This window comes from Schistocerca piceifrons, chromosome X, assembly GCF_021461385.2.
Source record: "Schistocerca piceifrons isolate TAMUIC-IGC-003096 chromosome X, iqSchPice1.1, whole genome shotgun sequence".
Classification (NCBI taxonomy): domain Eukaryota; kingdom Metazoa; phylum Arthropoda; class Insecta; order Orthoptera; family Acrididae; genus Schistocerca; species Schistocerca piceifrons.
This window is the reverse complement of record NC_060149.1, coordinates 217594613-217617639: the sequence shown is the minus strand read 5'-3', so window position 1 is coordinate 217617639 and position 23027 is coordinate 217594613. Positions and strand designations below refer to the sequence as shown.

At 37.9% G+C, this 23027-nt stretch overlaps 1 protein-coding gene across 2 annotated transcripts in view; it reads right to left on the bottom strand.

The window, feature by feature from the left end:
• Positions 1-8859: 8859 nt before the first annotated feature.
• Positions 8860-23027, bottom strand: part of LOC124723105 (cullin-1-like) — a 207480-nt gene continuing 193312 nt past the window's right edge. For both annotated transcript variants that reach the window (XM_047248285.1, XM_047248284.1), the window contains 3 exons: positions 12737-12958; positions 12297-12516; positions 8860-12121 (listed from right to left, as the gene is read on the bottom strand). In XM_047248285.1, coding sequence (XP_047104241.1) covers positions 12041-12121; positions 12297-12516; positions 12737-12958 — 523 coding nt within the window. In that variant the 3' untranslated portion in view covers positions 8860-12040. The remainder of the gene's footprint in view (positions 12122-12296; positions 12517-12736; positions 12959-23027) is intronic.

The window sequence follows — 23027 nt, the reverse complement described above, 5'->3', positions numbered from 1 at the left end:
CCAGGATTCTTATTTTGTCACAGATATATTTTTAATTGTATTGTTTTAAGAAGCCATAAATGAAATTCTAATCATTTTATTGTAAGGTCCTAAGAAGGTTAAAATATCACTGAACTAAAATCATTAATTTGTCTTTAAAACATTATTATTTACAAAGTTTAGAATTAGTACAATCAAAATCAATTTCTTTTGCTAACATACAATTCGATACCAAAATCAGAATTGAACTGAAAGTATTATATTTTCTTAGTTTCAGTGGGAGAGCAACATGTTTTTGACAATTTCTGAAAATTTCATAGCTTTTGTTCATATATGTTGTGGGAAAAGGCTTCTAGTGATGTCAAAAGTGTGCAACTGTGATAAACCAGTTTAGTTCATATATTTCAACAAGTAACTGGCGTACCTGTGTTTTAAAATCCTCCTTATTGATACTCCTCACCCTTCAGCTTTCTCTTCTGTCTAGCCTGTATTTGTAGATTAGAGAGCACTCTGACAGCTTCACTGAGCCTTCCCTGATGGATGGTGTAAAATGCTTTTGTAGTAAACTCACACCAACTCTCTCTGGCACTTCAATTCTGCAATTACTTCTCTCACTGAAATATAGTGCATCATAGACGCCTATTTTCAGTAAATCTTGTCCACAAGTCCTTTTTGAGCATCTGATCCATATTAAATTATTTAGGCTTTTATTTGCATTTTAGGTTTTCCCATGCAGACAGTTCCTTAGTAAATCAGGGGTTTACAAGAAATTTGAATGTGGGCTTAATTGTATTCATGATAGGTTAGCGTAGTAAGTTCTTATGTGGACAGGTTTCATTTACTGTGTTGTACTTACACCAATCATCTTTCGGGTACATATCACGTGTTGGTCTTAAGTCAGTGGATAGCTTGTGACAGTAAACTGCCCACACAGTATGACTCAGTTAGACCTCTAAATTGTTAGTGGTTTTGCTAACTGATCTCCCATAATATAACTGGAGAGAATCATTTTCTTTAAGAGGAAACCTGCCATTCCTACTAGTTGTTTTCCACCATCAAGCATTTCACATTTCTTTTCCTTTAGCAAGTGACGAAGCCTACCATCAAGCCTCTTTAGGCTGTGACCAACACACTCAAGCTTTTCTATTGAAGTATTGTATGGTATGTTATCTATTACAACTTTGAAAAAGGAAGAATCCTCATCACCTTTTGCCCAATGTCTTGAAACATTTAAGTGGCTGCAAGTGTGGAGTTTAACATTTCTAATACTTATATTAGTATAAAATACTTTTGAAAAATCAATTTTTTGAACCCAAATGATAGCATCTCCCCTTAATAATGTAAAAGGCTAGTGCTACACTGTTCAATCATTTCTAACTCCCAGTTTCTGCACACATAACACACAATATACAGTCATTGTTTCATAATGTAACGCTACACACACTATCAGCAGATTGTACAATATACACATCTGTTCTTTTTTTTCCAGTTTTTTGAACTGGAAAACAAAAGGACAGATGTGTATATTGTACAATCCGCTGATAGTGTGTGTAGTCTTACATTATGAAACAATGTAGACCTCAGTACTAAGCTGACAAGTATGGACAACAGCGTTTTGGCAAAATTGCATAAAATGAATAATTCTCAGTCAATCTTTGTAATGAGAAACAAGTCACTGATGTCACAGTTTGAACGAATCACAAGCCCCACAGGCTTTTTTGTGTTTTCTTACAACCACACGAACACTCGAGACTCATGTGATCCATCTAATGGATCATCACATACTGAACAGTAGACTAGTTTGTCTGACTGTTACTCTAATTTTAGGAAACAGTGAACAAATCAGTTTTTATTCCACTACAAGAAATGTTATTTATACTTTTTTTCTTTTTGTTGTGTTCAAATTAGTGCAACATTTTTTACTTCAATTTTTCTGCATGGATGAGGAATTTGGTCAATTCTTTCCTTCTTGAATATGTATTGCTTATTTTAATTTTATTGTTATCTTGATATTCATAGTATAATAATCCTTTACTGTAGCCCACTTTCTAAATTTTGCTGTGTCATTGTATCTACCTCCAGGATCTGTTAAATGATTTGGCACTTTTGGAAATCAAACCCCACTGTTTGGGTTTCAGTCCTTGTGGATTTTATAACCTTGTTACACCACCCAGTTGCTAAATATCTAAGTGTGGCAGCCTATCTATGTTCTGCTGAAATGCTTTCACACATTACCTTGTCTGCTTTCTGTAGCAGAGGGCTCATAATTTCTAAAAATAAAAACCCCATCTTCAGGCCACAAGTGGCCCATTGAGACCATCCAACCACCGTGTCATCCTCAGCTGAGGATGTGGATAGGAGTGGTGTGTGGTCAGCACACCGCTCTCCCGGTTGTTATGCTGGTTTTGTTTGACAATTAAAGTACAATTTGTGGCACCAGTTGTTCCACATCAAAAATGAAATGTACTCACCTAAAAGTGCATCAAAATTATAATGACTTATTCTTAAGTAGTTCTTGTAATCCCCAGATACATTATCTCTGTGATTCTCTGAATCAGACTCAGGTGGCTGAAATGTTGCTTTTCACACATTCTTCCAAGAAATACAAACCACCATTGACTCACAGTTTTCTTCTTCTATTGTCCTTACTAACTTCCTGTTGATAGTACACACATCCAATCTGATATGGGCTGCACTAGTGCTTTCTATGCAATATACACACATCAAAAAATGTTTTGCGTCACCCCAGTTCCCAGAACTCCTGAAGACAGATGTTGACTATAGATATTGTATCACAGACACAGTCCCTTTGACTGTTCAGAGATGCCACTAAACCCACCCAAAGATGTAAACAACCATGCATGAGCAGCCCCTATTAGATGGAAGGGGTCCGACAGCCAATCAGTTCCAGTCATTCCACTAGGTAGGAGGTACACAGCTCACATTGTCTGTAGTTCAACCATGCCTAGACGATCAATACCACAGTTCGATTGTTTCCACATTGTTACTTTGTGCCAGGAAGGGCTCTCAATAAGGGAAGTGCCCAGGCGTCTCCGAGTGAACCAAAGCAATGTTGTTCGGACATGGAGGAGATACAGAGAGACAGGAACTGTTGATGATATACCTCGCTCAGGCCACCCAAGAGCTACTACTGCAGTGGATGACTGCTACCTACGGACTGGGGCTCAGGGGAACCCTGACAGCAATGCCACCACGTTCAACAATGCTTTTAGTGCAGCCACAGGACGTCATGTTACATCTTAAACTGTGCACAATAGGCTGCATGGTGTGCAGCTTTACTCTTGATGTCCATGGTGAGGTCAATTTTTGTGACCTTGACACCATGCAGCAGAGTACAGATGGGCCCAACAACATGCCATATGTACTGCTCAGGATTGGCATCATGTTCCCTTCACCATTGAGTGTCGCATATGCCTTCAACCAGACAATCATCAGAGACATGTTTGGAGGCAATCCGGTCAGCTGAATGCCTTAGACACACTGTCCAGAGAGTGCAGTTAAGGAGGAGGCTCCCTGCTGTTTTGGGGTGGCGTTATGTGGGGCTGATGTACACTGCTGGTGGTGCTGTAATGGCTGTACGATATGTGATTGCCATCCTCCGACTGATAGGCAACCATATCGGCAGCATGTTGGTGAGGCATTCGTCTTCATGAATGAGAATTCGCACCCCCATTGTGCACGTCTTGTGAATGACTTCCTTCAGGATACCGACATCACTCGACTAGAGTGGCTAGCATGTTCTCCAGACATGAACCCGATCAAATATGCCTGGGATAGATTGAAAGGGGCTGTTTATGGACGATGTGATCCACCAGCCACTCTAAGGGATGAAGGATCTATGCTGAATCGCTGTTCATGAGTGGGAAAATCTGGACCAACAGTGCCTTGATGAACTTGTGGATAGTATGCCACGACGAATACAGGTATGCATCAATGCAAGAGGACATGCTAATGGGTATTAGAGTTACCAGTTTGTACAGCAATCTGGACCACCACCTCTGGAGGTCTCACTGTATGGTGCTACAACACGCAATGTGTGGTTTTTGTGAGCAGTAAAAAGGGTGGAAATGATGTTTATGTTGATCTCTATTCCAATTTTCTATACAGATTTCGGAACTCTTGGAACCAACGTGATGCAAAACTTTTTTTGATGTGTGTATAAACTAGTTTTCAAAATCTGAGAATGTACAACAATAAAATAGTGCCTAAAAACACCACACTGTGCTACGTACCTCTGGTGTGACGGCTAATTATGTAGTGATGAGTTTTTAGTTTACAGAAGGCCCAATGTTGGTACATTAATTAAAGTCAATTACATTTATTAACAATAAAATAACTGCACTTGAGAGCTCCATTTGCAATTAAATAATAAATAAAGGGTTTAGATGTTCCATCTGCAGAAATGTAAACAGAGTACATTGTAATGCTCAAGTTGCATAAAATGTTCTGCTTTGTCATATGAAAATTATTTACTGTTACTCTTTACAAAACATAATTACAGTATAATTAATATTTATCTCCAGTACTACTGAAATTATAGAACAGTAATATATCTGTTGAGGAGAACTCTCAGGGGCTCTTTCCACAGTTAGCTGTTGTTACTGAGAGACCAACAGAACACTGTCAGGTAGATTACCATGGTGGTGTTTAAGTGTACATCATTACTATGCAGGTATCACACTGTTAGTGGTGCCAGTCAACAGTGTGATGGAGTCAGCAGATAGTGTCTCTGTGTGGGCCTTGTGAGAGACTGGCTGCAGCTGCATGTTTGGGATCTGGGTTGGGATGCATCAACAGTGCCAGTAATAGTCATTGCCACTGATTTGTCATTGCGCACATAAGCTAAGCCTTGAGGATTCTCTAAGCTGTAGCAGTGTCTTTCATCAAGACTCATGTTGAAATTTCTCCATTAGCATGATCCCTGCCTAGCACTTGGAAAATTTTCCTATGTGGTGTTTAAGTGCACTTGATTAACCAAATCAGGTTCTTCTTCTTACATCAACTTCTGTAGCTGTTTCATAACACCCTATTTTGTCACATTAAATGGCACCACACACAAGCAATATATCACTGGTTATTGATGTCACCTGCAGTCAGTCGCTTACTTCAACACCAGCACACATGAGCAGATTCAACCAGTATTTCAAATATACTGTGTTGTATACTTCTGCCATGGAAAAAAGTTCAGTAGCAATCACAATTGATCTCTGTTTGATGTCTACATCTTAAAGATCCACAATTCTTTATTCATTTATTAGTCTTTGAGTTTAATTGCAAGTATTAATTAACACTTCTGGAATTGAAATCTCGATACAACTACAGAAATATTATCAATAGCAGCACTGCTGATTTCCAGGGCTTTCATTTTAAATTATTTGAGGGAGAGTTAGATTATGAAAATGACAGAGTATTAAGTATACCTGAAGAATAAATATACCTAAGGATTGAGATTAAATGTCCACCTAATATTAGCCCCAAGACTGTTTACATGTCATAAACTTTAATAATACATGAAGTCGTTTTATAGATAACTTAAAATTGCCAGTGAAAAAGATTCTTCCCCATATCTGGACAGCAGGCATATTATCTGCCAGACTTCTTACAGTTTCTGTTTGTAAAGGCCAATCCTAGGTATTAAAGGGCAGTATTTGCCGTGTCTGACAACCCTGTCTTATCAGTAACAAATATAAAGCACACATTAAGGAAATCTGTCATGAAATACACACTTGTTACATATAATTTGCACTTAAGTCAATCTGTTCCACCTTATCTCTGGCTCTACCAGTTTCTTCCTCTATGTTCCACATTATATTCCTTTTGTTGTCATGTGGGTATGCTTTTCTCAAGGCATTTGCTTTGCAGTCTGGATTACTTTCTTCAGTATCTGCTGTAATGAGCTACACTATCAACATCAGAGTTGTTCCTGACACATAGATACATTTTCCTTTTCCTCCAGGAAACCAAAATCTATTGTGTAACACTGTTTGTCACCTTCTTTCTTATGATGTCTTCCAAGCTGTATTTCTGTTAGTGGATATCACATCCATTATTTTTAGAAAGCACTCAATGATCATTCCCAAGAACATTCAGCCTGAACACGAGCCCTGTGTGTGCTCAAATGGCTGATCAACTAATCCCTCATACTAACAGCCTAACATGAGCTGCAGTGCACCAATCATTTCCCTTCTCTCTCTCTCTCTCTATCTCTTTCTTACACACACACACACACACACACACACACACACACACACACACACACACTAATCTTTTAATATCTATAGAATGTCTGTAATGCACATACTGACACTATGCCAAAGATAGATGTTATCTCATATCTCAACAGCTGTTGTAGAACACTCCTGGGCCTCTGATTTACTTTTACAAAATGCATAATTATAACATGGCATTCACTGTCTTGAATCTTTTATCAGGTTAATAAATGCATAATAAAATAATTCAAATCCACCAAAGGATCATAGTAGTGTTATTATTCGTAGTCTTAACAATGATCAGAATCACTAATCTGTCATATATAAAACAGAGTGTATGTCGAAGATGTCTTCCCAAATCCCTGCTCAACCAAATTTGGCACAAAAACAGCTGGCCTCACAAGTATCAGCACTGTGGGATTTATAACCTTCTAGCTCAAATAGGAGCAGAGATAGGGCATAAACTTATTTTTTTTCAGCCTCTAAGATACAGGCTGCCTGCATGATAGGTATGTTGCATGGGAACAGTATCAGCCTGCCAAATCAGTCTGCTTTGCAGTGCAGCCTTCATGTCGGGGGCAAGAAATGGTTTTCTGGGCCCTAACATGTAGACTGCCCTGTATGACAAGTGTGTTGCATTGTAGTAGTATTGGCCTGCTTTATCGACCTGTTTTGTCTGGCTTCCTGTACATCAGGAGCAAATAAATAATTTTCAAGCCCCTGATGTGTAGCCTGCCCTTCAAGACAGGTGTGTTGTGATAGTAGTATTTGCTTGCTTTCTTGAACTGTATTGCAGAGGCAACATGTGTCAATGAACAAGGCTGGGGACAGGTCGAGTTGGATAGAGGGGCAGATGATCAGAGAGAGAGGGATGGAGTAAATGGACATAGAGGGAGATGCATGAGGCAGTGTTGGAGAGCAGTGGGCAGGTGGAAAAGAAAGGGTGAGAGCAAGGACAGAAAGAGAAAGGGGGAGGAGGATATGGTCAGAGGGAGGGAGGAGGAAGATATAGTCAGGGAAGGATGTGGAGGAAATGCACAAAGAGGGGGGAAAGAGGAGATACAAAGGTAGAGGTGGAAGAGGAGATACAAAGATAGAGATGGGAGGATGAGATAGATAGAGTGAAGAAGAGGTGGACACAGAGAGGGGGAGGAGGAGGTGTGTTGAATGCATGTGGTGAACACATATGCATTTGGAGCTGCAGGGAAATGGCAAGTGTTCCAAAACTTCTAATGAGAAGTAAACAATTTCACATACTTCGTGCATTGAACAGCTGCCATTTGTATCGTTTCCATATCAATGTGGACTGCTCTAAGTTTAATAAAAGTTCATGTTGAAGCAATGTTAGTCTTGAATGTATTACAGTTAGTCCTTTGGAGGCACAAGTGCCCTTTACATATAAACCAAAATCTGTTGCCCAATATTGTTTGTAACCCACTTCCAAGCTGTTTTCCATCTAGTGAGAATTCCATCCAGTACTTTTTCCCCAGAAAGCACTTGATTATCATTCCCAAGAACATTCTGCCTGAGCATAAGCTCTGTAGAAAGGAGTCACAAAAACTGTGTTATCCCTTTTCTTATATGGTACTTCTACAGATAATAAACTGAAAGCAAACTAAAATTCACAACAGAAATAAGTTGTAAAGGAAGAAGGGACAGAAACCTAGGAAATAACAATAAAAATGATCATTTCATAGCTTTTAACACCAAATATTAGACATTTAATTTTCACAGAAATTTACCACAGTTATAACAATCTGACATCAATTTTTAGCTTACATGTTTTACAGATTTGCCATTGAAAAAGTGTATACACTAATATAAATATCCATATTACAACTGAATGAGGTAGTTGTAATTTCTGTTTCTAATGTGACTTCATTCTCTGACACAGCAGTGTATTCTGCAAACTTTTCTTCAATTAACACTGTTATAATTTTGAGAAATAATAGTAAGCCATACATAAGCTTTTACATTAAACTGCACATAAGGGTAAGAAATTTTCCCAAATAGTTTTTTTAAAGTGGAAGTACTAAACTTGGTCATCAAACTGCTACACAGTTTAAATAACTCTCTCAACATCAAGATAAATGTATTGGTTCCAAAAGCTGAAAATTCTCAGGTTTCTTTGCAAACTTCTATCCAAGTAATGTAATTCCACAGCTGTTACAAAATAAAAATACTACACCCTCCCCTCCACACACACACACACACACACACACACACACAGAGAGAGAGAGAGAGAGAGAGAGAGAGAGAGAGAGAGAGAGAGAGGGAGGAGGAAGTACACGTATCAGTAACAATCATCATCCTTGTCATATGAGTAACAGGTATTACTCACAGAAACTGACAATGGTCAATGAATTTATACTTAAATATGTTTTACTTCACACTACTAATCTGTATCAGAAATCACAAGAATTACGTCAAAAATAAAGTTACTTAGGATTTTCAGTGAAACTATGTCATTTTTTCTGCAGTAACATTGTTTCTGAATAATAATGCACAAGGTCAAGATATGTTCAACAATTTCAAAGGTCAACAACTTTCAATCTCAGAGTTTTAATTTTGTAATTTTACATCAATAGTCTAATATTTCACAGCATAGTTAACACATAAAAGTTTCACAATTTTTTGTTTCAGGCTCTCACTCTCTCTCTCTCTCTCTCTCTCTCTCTCTCTCTCTCTCTCTCTCTCTCACACACACACACACACACAGATTTATGTGGGTGATCACTATCTTCACTCTGATTAAAGTACCAAATTTTCTACCAGTAATACATTGACAATTACGACAATTTGAATAGTCAATGAGACACTAATAATGCATACCAAACATATGTATACATTTAACATCCACTTTTTCTTTTTACTTTACAATGTATGTATAAATTTCCATGTATAACTGATAGAAATCAAATGTGCATGTATTTCAATGAAAATTTTGTGATTATTTGCTGGTAAGAGAACTACAATACCAATTAACCAAAAACAATCATAAGTATTAATTCATATTCAGCAATCTCATATGTCAAATACTCCTATTCTGCAGAAGTAGATTCTCACACTTAACCACAATTACAATAGAATAGTCAATGATAACCCAATAATAGATGCCTGCCATATGTATACATTGAACATTCACATTTTTTAAAGTTTCCAATGTATGTATAAAGTCCCAGGTATAACAAATTGAAATTAAATGTGTATACTTTTCAATGGAAATTCTGTTAATGTATGTATAAATTCCCAGGAATAACCAACTGAAGTTAAAAGTGCATACTTTTCAATGGAAATGCTGTTAATGTTTTCTGGTAATGGAACTACGCAATAAAAATACCAATTGACCAAAAACAATAACAAATATAAATTCATATTCAGCAATCTAACATGTCAACTACTCTTATTCTACAGGTTATTCTCACAGTTAATCACAATTAGACTACTCAATGAGACACCAATAATAGACACCTACCATATGTAAACACTGAACATCTACTTTGTATTTTTTTAGTTTACATTGTATGCACAAATTTTCCAGCCACAACTATTTGAAATCAAAAGCGCATACCTATCAATGAAAATTCTGTGAATGTTTCCTGGTAACAAAATTACGTAATGACAATGCCAGTTAACCAAAAAAAACAACAAATATGAGTACATATTCGGCAGTATAACATGTCAACTACTCTTAGTTCTGCATGTGATTTTCACAGTTAATTGCAGATAGATTAGTCAATGAGACACAAATGACATACACCTACTATATGTAAACGCCGAGCATCCACTTGTTTTTAGTTTCTAATGTATGTTTCCGGGCATAACCAGTTGAAATCAAAAGTGAAAATGAAAATTCTGTGAAAGTTTTCTGGTAACAGAATTATGCAGTAACAATACCTATAACCAAAAACAATAACTAATATGAATTCATATTCAGCAGTAAAGCATGTTAACTACTCTTAGTTTTACATGTGATTCTCACACTCAATCACAATTACAATAGTCAGAGACACACCAATAATAGACACCTACCATATGTGAACACTGAAATCCACTTTTTTTTAGTTTACAATGTATGAAAAATTTCCAGGGATAACTGATTGAAATAAAAAAAACTGCATACATTTCAGTGGAAATCCTGTGAAAGTGTGCTGCTAACAGAATTATGCAATAACAATATCAATTAATCAAAAACAATAACAAATATGAATGTATATTCAGCAATCTACATGTCAACTATACTTAGTTCTACAGGTGATTCTTACAGTTAATCACAATTAGAATAGTCACGGAGACACCAATAATAGACACCTACCAATATGTAAATACTGAATATTAGCTTTTTTTTATGGTTTACAATGTATGTATAAATTTCCAGAGATAACTATTTGAAATCAAAGTGCAACCTTTCAATGAAAATTCTGTGAATGTTTTCTGGCAACAGAATTATGCAGTGACAATATCAATTAACCAAAACAATAAAAAATATGAATTCATATTTAGTAATCTAACATGTCAACTACTCGTAATTCTACAGGTGATTCTCATAGTTAATCATAATTACAACAGTCGTTGAGACACCAATAATAGACACCTACCATGTGTAAAAACTGAACATCCACTTTTCTTTCTTTTTAGTTTACAATGTATGATAAATTTCCTGGGATAACTGATTGAAATCAGAAGCGCAAACCCTTCAGCGAAACTCTTGTGAAATTGTGCTGGTAACAAAATTATGCAATAACAATACCAGTTGACCAAAAACAATAACTAATATGAATTCATATTCAGCAATCTAAGATTTCAACTTCACTTAGTTCTGCAGGTGATTCTCACAGTTAATCACAATTAGAATAGTTACTGAGACACCAATAACAGACACGTACTATATGTAAACACTGAACATCTACTTTTTTTTAGTTTACAATATATAATAAATTTCCAGGCATAAATGATTGAAATCAAAAGCACATACCTTTCAATAAAAATTCTGTGAAACTTTGCTGGTAACAGAATTATGAAATAACAATACCAATTAACCAAAAACAATAACAAATACGAATTTATATTCAGCAATCTAGCAGAATGTCAACTGCTCTTAGTTGTACAGATAATTCTCACAGTTAATCACAATTAGGATAGTTAATTAGTTAATGAGACACCAATAATAGACACCTATCTTATGTAAACACTGAACATCCACTTTCCTTTTTCCTTTTTTTTCACTTTTTTTAAAATACAATATACGTATAAATTTCAGGGAATAACTAATTGAAATCAAAACTGCATACTTTTCAATGTAAGTTCATGTTAATATTTTCTTGTAACAGAATTATGCAATAAAAATAAGAATTAACCAAAACAATAACAAATTTGAATTCATATTCAACAATCTAACATGTCAACTACTCTCAGTTCTGCAGTTGATTCTGCACATGCACACGCACACACATACTTGCACTCATGCACATGCAGGTGCACGTGCACACTCTTTCACACACACATACACACACACACACACACACACACACACACACACACACACACACACAAACACACACAATTCTGCCACTCAAAACTAGATTCATAAAAAGATGGGCACAATAACTCATTTTACTTCTTTGAAAAACTTTTCATATAAAAAAAATGTAAATTATTTTGTACATTCATGATTTTCTATTACAACATAAATGTAATAAAAAATTAACAAAACATACATCATGCACAATTTTACATATATCAAATGCACATGATTATATATGGTATGTAACATTATCCTCATGCTGCAGAAACATTTGACCACCATTTGGTCACCATCTGCCATGTAGTATTCAAGCAAGGTAACTGTAGGTATCTCTTTGGTTCTCTGCTCGTTCCAAATATTCCTTCTCAATTAGTATATCAATACATTTCTGTAAGAATTCAAGACAACAATGATTATTTATGCATAAAACACAATTATGTCTTCATTATTCATAAGAAATCAGTTAAGAATTTCAGTTTCAACTATAAAGATCAATCTAATATTAAAGCTACAGAGCTGTAAGGATAAAATAATCTTATTGATCTACACCACATGTTACTTACTTTGATAACATGAACTCTGGGCTTAAATCTTGATGCCAACTGCTCTAATACTTCAGCAACAAGTTGCTGGTGCTTCAGTGTTTTTCTCATTTTCAGTATTCTCACTATGGCTGCCTGTATTAATATTTTGCGATCTTCTTCGATAGTCTTCTGTGTTGCCTCTTGATCATGTCTCAATTCTGATTTCAATGGTATGTTGATATTCACCCTGAGTTTCTTACTGGAAGAGAGGGAAAACTATGATGAGGGTATTTAATATACAGAATATTATTATTTTGAAACAGAAATTATTACCAGAGTAACTGCCACAGGCTGAAAAAAATTATTCATAAGAGGCCTTCAACACAAGGAGGTTGTGTCTTCAATACCCTAATTCTATCTATTTTTACCATGCATTTGAATGCAAATTACTGAACAGATAAAGCTATTGAGTGACTTACTTTTTGTAGCTTGAACATAATGCTATAACAGAAGTAGGTTGCAAATCACTTTCATCATCTTCAGACTGAAGTAGCTTTGTTTTCATGAGAACTTGGATGACCTGTACTAGTACATCGAGACTAATTTGAGTTGATTCCTGAAGCTGTTGCACTGTCCAGACCTCACTCAAATTATACTGCAATAATACTGCCATCTGGAAGGTTGATGCCTGTAATGTATACCTGAAACAAAATATCATTTTGATGGAAACATTCAACAGAACATTAAGAGTTTCATAGTAATGGCAGTATTAAACTATGTACTAAAGAAAGGTTGATGCAAACATTCAGCTGAGCAATAAGTGTTTCACTGTAATCGCAATATTAAACTATTTATTAAAGAAAGGCATCCAAAAACACTGGAAAACAGGTATAAAAAAGGACCAAACATCCTCACAAACTTTTCAGTAATGTTATCAAGTCTGCAGCTCAATAGCAAGAACATTTTCCCCTCTAAGTTGATATACTAATTTTAAAAAAATGGTATGAGCATTAGAGCTTAACTTCTGACTGAAACCAAATATTAAGCTATGGTAGGAAAAGAAACTGAGCATGGGTTTATTGAAGGAAACATATAGCATTTGTCTGACATAATTTTTGGAAACCACTGTAAACCTAAATAAAGATTGAATGAACACTAATCGTTTTGAATGCAAGTCTAAACCACTATACCAACTTGTCCACTCTTATGAAGTTGTTTAATCATGCCTTATAAAAAATCATATTTCTATCAAGTTTCTGTTGTTGACAAATGCAATATGGCCAGGGGAAAAGCATATAAACATTTGTTAATATGTGAAATTAATTTAATGCACTGAAATGAAATCTATAGACTGACAGGTATGAAAGTGATTAAGATGCAATGACATTAGTGCAAATCATTCAGATATAGTGAACCTGCAATGTAATGAATATGTAGTGACAAATGAAATTCTGTGCCAGATTGGTCTTCAAACCTGGATTTCCTGCTTATCACAATCAATCACCTTAATAATTTGGCTATATCAGCCCATCTCCAGGCCTAATTCAAACATTAATTTTATTTATGTTTCCACAAATGATTTCTGAACATTACTACAGGGGTTCTCCCATAAGGTATGTGAGAATAGCATCTTTGGGGGAATGAAGCCAGTGGAGGACCATGACTTACCATGCAACAAAGGCTATACGCCTAGTGATTCAAAAATACAATTGCAAACCTGATGGACAAGTTCCCTACAACAAAACAAGGCAAAAATTTCATATAAGCATATGTAGTTTATTAAGAAACTTTGTGTTCAACACATCGGTTACACGTTGTAACTGAAATAGTTGTTAACTTAGAAACTCATAATAAATGTTCAAAATGTCCTGTTGTTTCCATAAACATATGCATTTGCTGAATCATGGCTTGTCATGCCCTTTCAAATACTCTCTGTTCCGCAGTGTTCTGTGCCACATAGATGAAGAGTTTTTTCATCCGTCTTGACAGCTGCATGAACAATTTTTTAAGATGCTACAAGAGACATAACTCCAAAGAACTCACTTTGGGAGAATATGTAGCACATGGAACTGGTCCTTCCCTACCTATCGACATGTCATGTAGGTACCAGTCAGTTAATCTCAAACATTTTTGCAACGGCTTCTATTGCTACCAGTGGAAGACGGTTTTTGACAGATGTTGATTCTCAGTATTGAAGTCATGTTTCATATTATTGGAAAGACATCTACTACTTTAAGTGTCTCATTTCATGATCTAATTCCCTTAGCATCACCTGATTTAATTTGACTACATTCCATTAGCCTCATTTTGCTTTTGTGGATGTTCATCTTATATCCTCCTTTCAAGACACTGTCCATTCTGTTCAACTTACCTTCCAGGTCCTCTGCCATCTCTGACAGAATTACAATGTCATCAGCAAATCTCAAAGTTTTTATTTCTTCTCCATGGATTTTACTGCTTGTGCAATACACAGACTGAATACCATCGGAGATGGCTACAATCCTGTATCACTCCCTTCTCAATCACTGCTTCCCTTTTGTGCCTCTTGACTCTTATAACTGCCATTTGGTTACTGTACAAATTGTAAATAGCCTTTCACTACCAGTATTTTACCCCTGCCATGTTCAAAATTTGAAAAAAAAAAAGTATTCCAGTCAACAATGTCAAAAGCTTTCTCCAAGTCTACAAATGCTAGAAACATAGGTTTCTTTTTCCTTAACCTATCTTCTAAGGTAAGTCATAGGGTCAGTATTGCCTCACATATTCCAACATTTCTATGGAATCCAAACCGATTTTCCCCAAGGTTGGCTTCTACCAGTTTTTCCATGTGTCTGTAAAGAATTCGTGTTAATATTTTGCAGCCATGACTTATTAAACTGATAGTTTGGTAATTTCACACCTATCAACACCTGCTTTCTTTGGAATTGGAATTATTAAATTCTTCTTGAAGTCTGAGGGTATTTCACTGCCTCATGTATCTTGCTCACCACTGAATACAAAAAACCACAGTGGAAAAAGAACTGTAGATGAATATGCTATTTTTGTTAGTAACACACACCACTTCACATCTCCCCCTCCCCCTTGCCAACCCCACCTACACAATTTTTACAATACACATTCTGTACAGAGTTACAAAATGTTTCTTTTCCCCACCACCAAATGAAGTCTTAAGTAATTAGGACCTCAGTAGTATCATAACACACCTTTCTAATTTGTGTGGATTTTAAAATATACTAGTGCTGTAGTATTCGGCAACCACTTGAACCTGGAATCAAATTACTGAGAGCCCCAATGCATCACAAGAATTATGTAATTACGTCATTTGAAAACTGACGAGGAAGGAAGAGTAGAAGAATGAGTGGAAACACACATATGCATGTTTTTTTTTTTTTTTTTGTTATGGCTTAAAGGATTAAACAGTGAGGTCATCAGATCCTTGGTCATGAGACAGGTCACCCAGAGTTAGTGAGGTCAGATAGAAATTTAACTGAATTCTGGAAGCATGTTGAAATGATAAAATCCAGATGCTGAAAGCAGTATTGATACTAGAGCTGATAAATAACTTAATCGTAAGTAAAAATATATTGGTTAAGCAGGTATGTAGGTCAGGGAGAAGACAAGGGTTCCTCCAGAGCTCATCTGTGGTGAGAGAAACACAACCCACACCTGACCCCCATCCATGTGATTAAGGGCAAACGCTGTTACACAGTAAAGAACATCTTCCAGCCAGGAAATTTGTTTTAGTGAAAGTGTGTAGGCTAACAATGTAATGGGCATCAGTTGAGCTGACAATAATAAAATAAGGAGAGAGAACTAATCAGGTCAGTAGGTGGGTGGGGCATGTTAAGCATCCCTCAAGGCTCTGCATGCAACAGTGGCCATACCTCACATGAACCCCACAGAATTATAGTTGAAGTGTTAAAAATGGGAACAGCACTCACTATTCATCACAGTGCTAACACAAAACAGAAAAAATCATGTGGCAGGAAAAGGGCTAATTGCATGTAAAAGCAATTAAAGCAGAATAAAAGACGGATGAGCAAGGCAACTGGCAAAGGAAGTATGGGTTGGTTCAAATGGCTCTGAGCACTATGGGACTTAACATCTATGGTCATCAGTCCCCTAGAACTCAGAACTACTTAAACCTAACTAACCTAAGGACATCACACAACACCCAGTCATCACGAGGCAGAGAAAATCCCTGACCCCGCCACGAATCAAACCCGGGAACCCCGGCATGGGAAGCGAGAACACTACCGCACGAGCACGAGCTGCGGACAGGAAGTATGGGTTAAGGGGACCCTAGACCCAGAGTGCAGTGTGAGATGCCCCAACCCAACCACACTGCCCCTGCACCAAAAGTAATTAAAACATTATATCTGAGAATAAAAACAACTTTCATGGAGACAACAAGGGATCAGTTCAACTGTACATGAGTCGTCGGCCAATACTGGGGGCAAAGAACCCAGAACACAATGCGGAGTTTATTAGAGGGGGCAGTAGCCCACCAAAGATTGTTCCTAACTCTGAGTGAGGAAATTATTTATTTGTACCCATAAATCTTCACTTGGGATCACCAAAGTGAATGTTGAGCAAATAACCACTTCTATAGCCGAATGGTCGATCCAGTTTATTCCCTGGGATACCCACCGGACTTGGCACCAAGGTAAATATGACTAAGTATGCAGTTTGAATAAGGTCAGAGAGAAGATCACATATCAGAGGCTGACAAGAGTAACATCAATCAATAGTCTGGAGACTTCTCACTGAGTCAGTAGGGAGGTCAGTTAAATAAACCACAGGGCTCCGTTAATGGCCAACAGCTCCATTGTAAAAACGTTACACATTCTTGGCTGCAAATGTTATTCCTGACTGATGGGAGATGTAAAAGCATATCCTGCCTTATCTCTGGGTTTAGAGCCTTCGGTGTAAATGATAGTAGCATCCTGATATTCTAGAAAACCTGAGAGGTAACGATGTCGAAAGGTCATGGGAGCAAATGAAATTTTGGTCCTTGAAATAGATGAGTCTTCATTTGTGATATGGGTACTAACCAAGAGAGTGTTTGCGGAAAAACATGGCAAGTCTAAGGAGGTTAGATGGAGGTCCCAGCAGAGGGCCTCAATGTGATCCCACATTAGGTCAGGGGTCAACACCCCTTGTATGTAAAAAGAAACTGATAAGATAGATGATTAGGAAATTATCAGATGGTGAATGTGTAAGTGAGAAAGAGTTGATACTGTCAGAACTAACAAGTAAGAGCCCACTTTGGTAAGAAGACTATCTACGGGACTAATCTGGAAGATGCCAGTGACCAGTGATGGACTAGGTCCAAAAATTTCAAAGCTGAAGGTTCCACTCAGCCATAAAGTTGGCAACCACAGCCCAATCAGGACAAGACCTGGACGCAGTAAATATGCAGTAGAGTAGTGAGATCCTCATCCCATCTATTGTGGGCAAGTAAGCAGAGAGCGTTAAGCTTTTGAATGCAGCTAGCTTTTAGTTGACAAATGCGGGGCAGCCATGTTAGCTTTTTATGAAATAACAATCCCCAAAATTGGGACTGTGCATCAACATAAATTCATGACTAGCATTTTCACAAGACAGAACTGAAAACCATAGGAAAGGGTCCAAGAAGAGGCCCTTCAGACGGCACCTTGGAGCTATAGATTGGGAGCTAAACGAAATGCAAAAATTGTTGACAAATAGCAGGAGGGGGGGGGGGGGGGGGGTATGAGGGAGGGTGCAGGTCACTTGCTGATTGATGATGGAGCTGAGGGAGATTGTAAGCCTCAAAAGCAGGCTGTTCCAACCGAGCTCCATGGAGCCAGAGTGCTCCAGAGCACTCCCTGCAGCAGCTCGGAGCCCGTGTGGAGGGGGAAAGCGAACTCACTGCCCTCTGGCCACATGCAGCTGCAACTGACGCAATAATCCATGTTCGATGACAGCTATGACTAGCCGCAGGAGCCCTGTACCTCTATTGGAGGATACCTTTCTATTCATTGAGAGGGTTGGTCATCCGCAATGTCTTGTATGTCATAAAGTATTTAATTCTGCGAAGAGGTACAATATACAACAACATTATACACGTCTTCATGCAGCGCACTACGATCAGGTAGAAGGTGTTGCACGCAGAGAACTGGTAGCCAGGCTTAAGAACGACATAGCAGGAGACGTAAGTTCAAAAACCGTTTCGTAATACGGAGGGAATCAAAACATGCAACATAGTTTGTGTTCTGTAATGCGTTTATAATTTTCAGGTGAATGAGAGCGGAGTCTGCAATTCGAGCAAGCTACAGGGTTTCTCACATCATTGTGACAAGTGGCAAGCCATTTTCAGTGGGATCACTCGTAAAATCATGAATGGTAGCAGTTGCACAATGTTTGTTTCCAGTGGAGGTGCAGGCAATTGAAGGGGTTTGCCTGTCAAAGCAAACAATGTCTCATTGAATCCTGGACATGGCAGTGGATTTAGAGACACAGCTCAGGAAAAAGGCGGAGAGCTTTGTTGCATTTTCGCTAGCGCTTGACGAAAGCACCGACATATCGGACTGGGCTCAGCTTGCAGTCTTTGTGCATGGTGTCGACATGGAACTGCAAGTAACTGAAGAACTCTTGGATGTGGTACCACTCGATTAAACCGCAACAGGACGTGACATTTTTGAAGCTGTTTCTGAATCAGTGGACAATATGAATTTGCCGTGGGATAAGCTCCATTCTGTAACGACAGATGGTGCACCACAAATGATCGGGCGTCATGAAGGTTTTGCTTCTCGTTTGAAAAATAAACTCAGGGACGAATTCGGGAAAGACATTTTGACTCTTCATTGTTTTATTCACCAAGAGGCACTGTGTGCTGAAACAGTAGAGCTAGGTGGCGTAATGAAAGATGTCGTGAAGTGTGTGAATTTTGTGTGGCGTCATGGTATGAATCATTGCCAATTCAAAGGATTCCTGAAAGATATGGAAGTGGAGTATGGGGACATACCTTACCACAGTACAGTTCATTGGCTGAGTCGGGGAAAAGTTCTTGATGTTTTCTTTGCCATTCGTGAGAAAATATCCCTTTTTCTCGAAATGAAAGGGGAAGAAATGTGTTGTCTGAAAGATACAAAATGGATATCAGACCTGGCGTTCCTAGCTCATATAACTATGCATCTGAATAATTTAAATCCGTCACTGCAGGGCAAAGGGCAGCTAATCGTTGACATGCACGACCAGATCAAAGCGTTCATGGAAAAGTTACGTTTATTTGAGAGGCAGATGAGTAATGGACATCTAACATTCTTCAATCGTCTTGCTTCTTTAAAACTACCTGAAGGTACTACTTTCGGTGATTACCAAGCAAAGTTAAACCAGCTCATCACGTCGTTTGAAACACGATTCCGAGAACTCACTAGTTTGGAACTGGAACTTAAGGTGTTCAGCACTCCTTTTTCAGTTTCCCATGATGACTTGTCACCGTCACTTCAATTGGAGATAACTGATTTGCAAAATTCAACTTTGTTGAAAGAGAGGTACTACAACATGTTGGATCTGTCGCGATGATATCATTCATTACAGCAAAAAACGTTTCCCAAGCTTCACAACAAGGCCGCTCAGATCATGTGCATGTTTGGATCTATGTATTGTTGTGAGCAGCTTTTCTCAGCAATGAAAAGAGTAAAAAGTAAGGAATGATCGTTTCTTCAGGATGCAACAATGAAGGCTATCCTCCGCATTAATGCTGCAAACACTTTGACGCCTGATCTTTCCAATCTAGTAATAAAAAGAAATTGTCAAGCTACAGAGGCCTAATAAATTTACTATGCAATTTCTTGTAAAACAGTTGTTTCTTATTTATTTCCTGAACATCGTATTTCCTGGTGCAGCATGTCACCACGTCTTAGCAGCTAAGAGTATGAGGTTGTCGATCTTGTAAAACGCAGCTGGCACATCAAAACGCTTGCCTTACCACATGCCTCAGCAAGCCGTGCCACGTGCCGGCATGCCGGCCCACTTGAATGGTCACAGCGAGCGACACAGCTCCCTGGAGCAGGGAGCGCTCCACGGCACACAACGGAGCCGATGAGCTGGAACAGCCTGCTCAAAAGCCTCAGTCATGGATAAAGTAAAATGTGATGGAATCAAGTGCTGGCATGCGCCTGATGCATATCAAAAAAGATTGTTATGTGGTGTTGGCATGAAGAAAAAGCCTGTCAAATTGCTGTTCCAAACAAAACTACTTGTACACAGTCAATTGTGGATCATCCCTCTCAGAAATCACACTAGCAGGGAGGAGAAAAGTCCAATGATTTGACAACACAGCATTATTATTGGCCTACCATCCTGTCAAGCAGTTTGCAGAGAAAGTTGGTGAGGCTAAATGGTCAGTAGCTGTCAATGGACAAGGATTTCTGCCTGGTTTAAGGATTATGATGATGATGAAGATGATGATGATGATACTATCTCAGTATTGCAAAGGGAAAATACCTTCTAGCCAAAGATGTTTGAAGACCCTGAGCAGACAGAGTCTTTGAATAACATTCAAGTGTTGGATCATCTGATTATGAATTGTATCAGGGCCTGGAAGCAATTCCCAATCAGTGTTAGCTTCATTATATGTTTTGGCATGACAGGGGAGGGGGGGGGGGGGGGGGGGGTTTAGAATAAGGATATGTCTTCAATTTGTGTTTACGAGTTCGAAAGGTAGGTGGCTAAGAAAATGATGCCAATGCTGCTGCAAAGTGTGTCACAAAGTTATCAGCAAGAACCTAGAAACACCACTATGGAGGAAGACACCCAGGACATCTGTTGATCTTTAATAGCAAAGTAGACAATGGGGTTTGACCAATATGGAAGATTATGAGGCATAGGCTCTCAAGGTGGAAAGTCAGAACTCACAGCACTCCTTCTTAGAGCATTTAATTAGACAGTGAGCCTTGGCAGTGAGCTGCTTCAAAGTGATGAAGGTGGTTTAGTCTTTTCGTTTACATTCAGAGCTGCAGAAGTTCTATTGATTACATTATTAATGGAGAGCAGCAGGCTACTATAAGTTTTCAGTAGGCATGTAATGCACAAATCATGTATCTCGACTGACCTTGTACAGAAATCCCCTGACCAAGAGAACAACAAGAAACACTTCAACTCATAACTTTCGACGTACTTCTTTCTGACATTGTTTGATACCACACAATAAGTCACAGTAACAACAAATACAATAGCAGCACCGTGCAATGATTCATCAGGAAAGCAAGCTGCCTGAAATTCTAACACAGTGCAAGCAGATTGTGTTGTGATGATGCGGTGAGGTTTGGCAACAGGTATCATGGGACTGGCAGAATGCAGTCTGTGCCTCCCACATGGGCTCACCCCCCCTCCCCCCAAGCTCCCATTGCTGCTTCCATCATAGCTGTCAATGTAATTTTGAACAGACTATAATTCTGAAAATTTAAGACACTGTTTGATGTAAATTCCAGCACCACCATTTTTTGTGTGTTTCCTACAAGTTATGTCAGCTATAATGTGTCCCTGAGTGATAAATCTGTCAATTTGATTTTTGGCTAGGCAGTGTTCTGAGACACATATCACCTCTACATCCTTATTGCTACCAAAATGTTGTAGTTCTAACAGCTTATTTCTTATGCAACAGATATCAGTTTGCATCAACACAAATATTTTATTACTGTTTTTTCCTCAATCAAGCACTCATCAGACATGGTATATTCCAATCAAACACATTGTAATTGTCTATGTTGAGGTTGTTGGAATGTTTACTTTTGTTAAAAAAGCATTATCATCAAAACTCTCAGTCTTGGTAGAAATCAATACCATTTCACCATATTGGTAGCTATAGTCTAAAGATACATCACTTTTGTCTCTGATTTCATATGAATCATACCTGAAGTCATGACCAACAACTGCCTTTCCCTCGCTGTTTATGGGGAACCCAGATACTCTATGAAATCATTTCCCTATTGTGATTATTTCAGTGTATATTATATTTTTAAATTGCCTGCATACATTTTATATAACTTTATTTATCTTTTCTACTTCCTTATTCAAACAGCACCAATTATGTAGACATTGACGATGGGGTACAGAAAAAAGACCGCATCTGCATTTCTGAATTCATGCTGCCTATGTTTCATCTGCATTTCTGAATTCATGCTGCCTAGGTTTAAGGGAAAGCATGAAATCTTTTGCATCATTCTTTGCTATGTCCCTGCAAGAAAAATAGAAAAAATCACTATTGTCTAGCCCTGAAATTTTTTCATGACTGACTGCAGTTGCTGCCTTGAATTTTGCACCTGGTTTTACCATATGTTGATCTAATATCTACATATACTTCGCAATTTGGAGGCTATAAGTGTAAACGTCACTTTTACATGTACTTGTTGTGGAAGGATCACTGTTATTTGGTCAATAATCACTACAGGTACCCATGGTGTCTTTAATCACATTTTCTTCATTGTTACTTTTGTTAATGAGTGATCTTATCACATGGTTCCACACTGTTTATAGTTTTAAATAGTCTGTATTAGGAAGTATTTGGAAACAACTGCCACTCACTAAATTTCCATGCACTACACAGTGGTTTTCACTTTATGTATGCTGTTTTTATATAGCACTTTTGTCCACTGTTCTGAATCGCTTGGACTATCTTGCAGAAGATATGCCCAATTTTGTTTTGCTGGCGACTCAATTTTTTCTCTCTTAAGTTTTGAAAGAATTGCAAATTAGAAACACAATCTTTCAGCTTCATAAATTCATCTTTACACTTTGTACAAC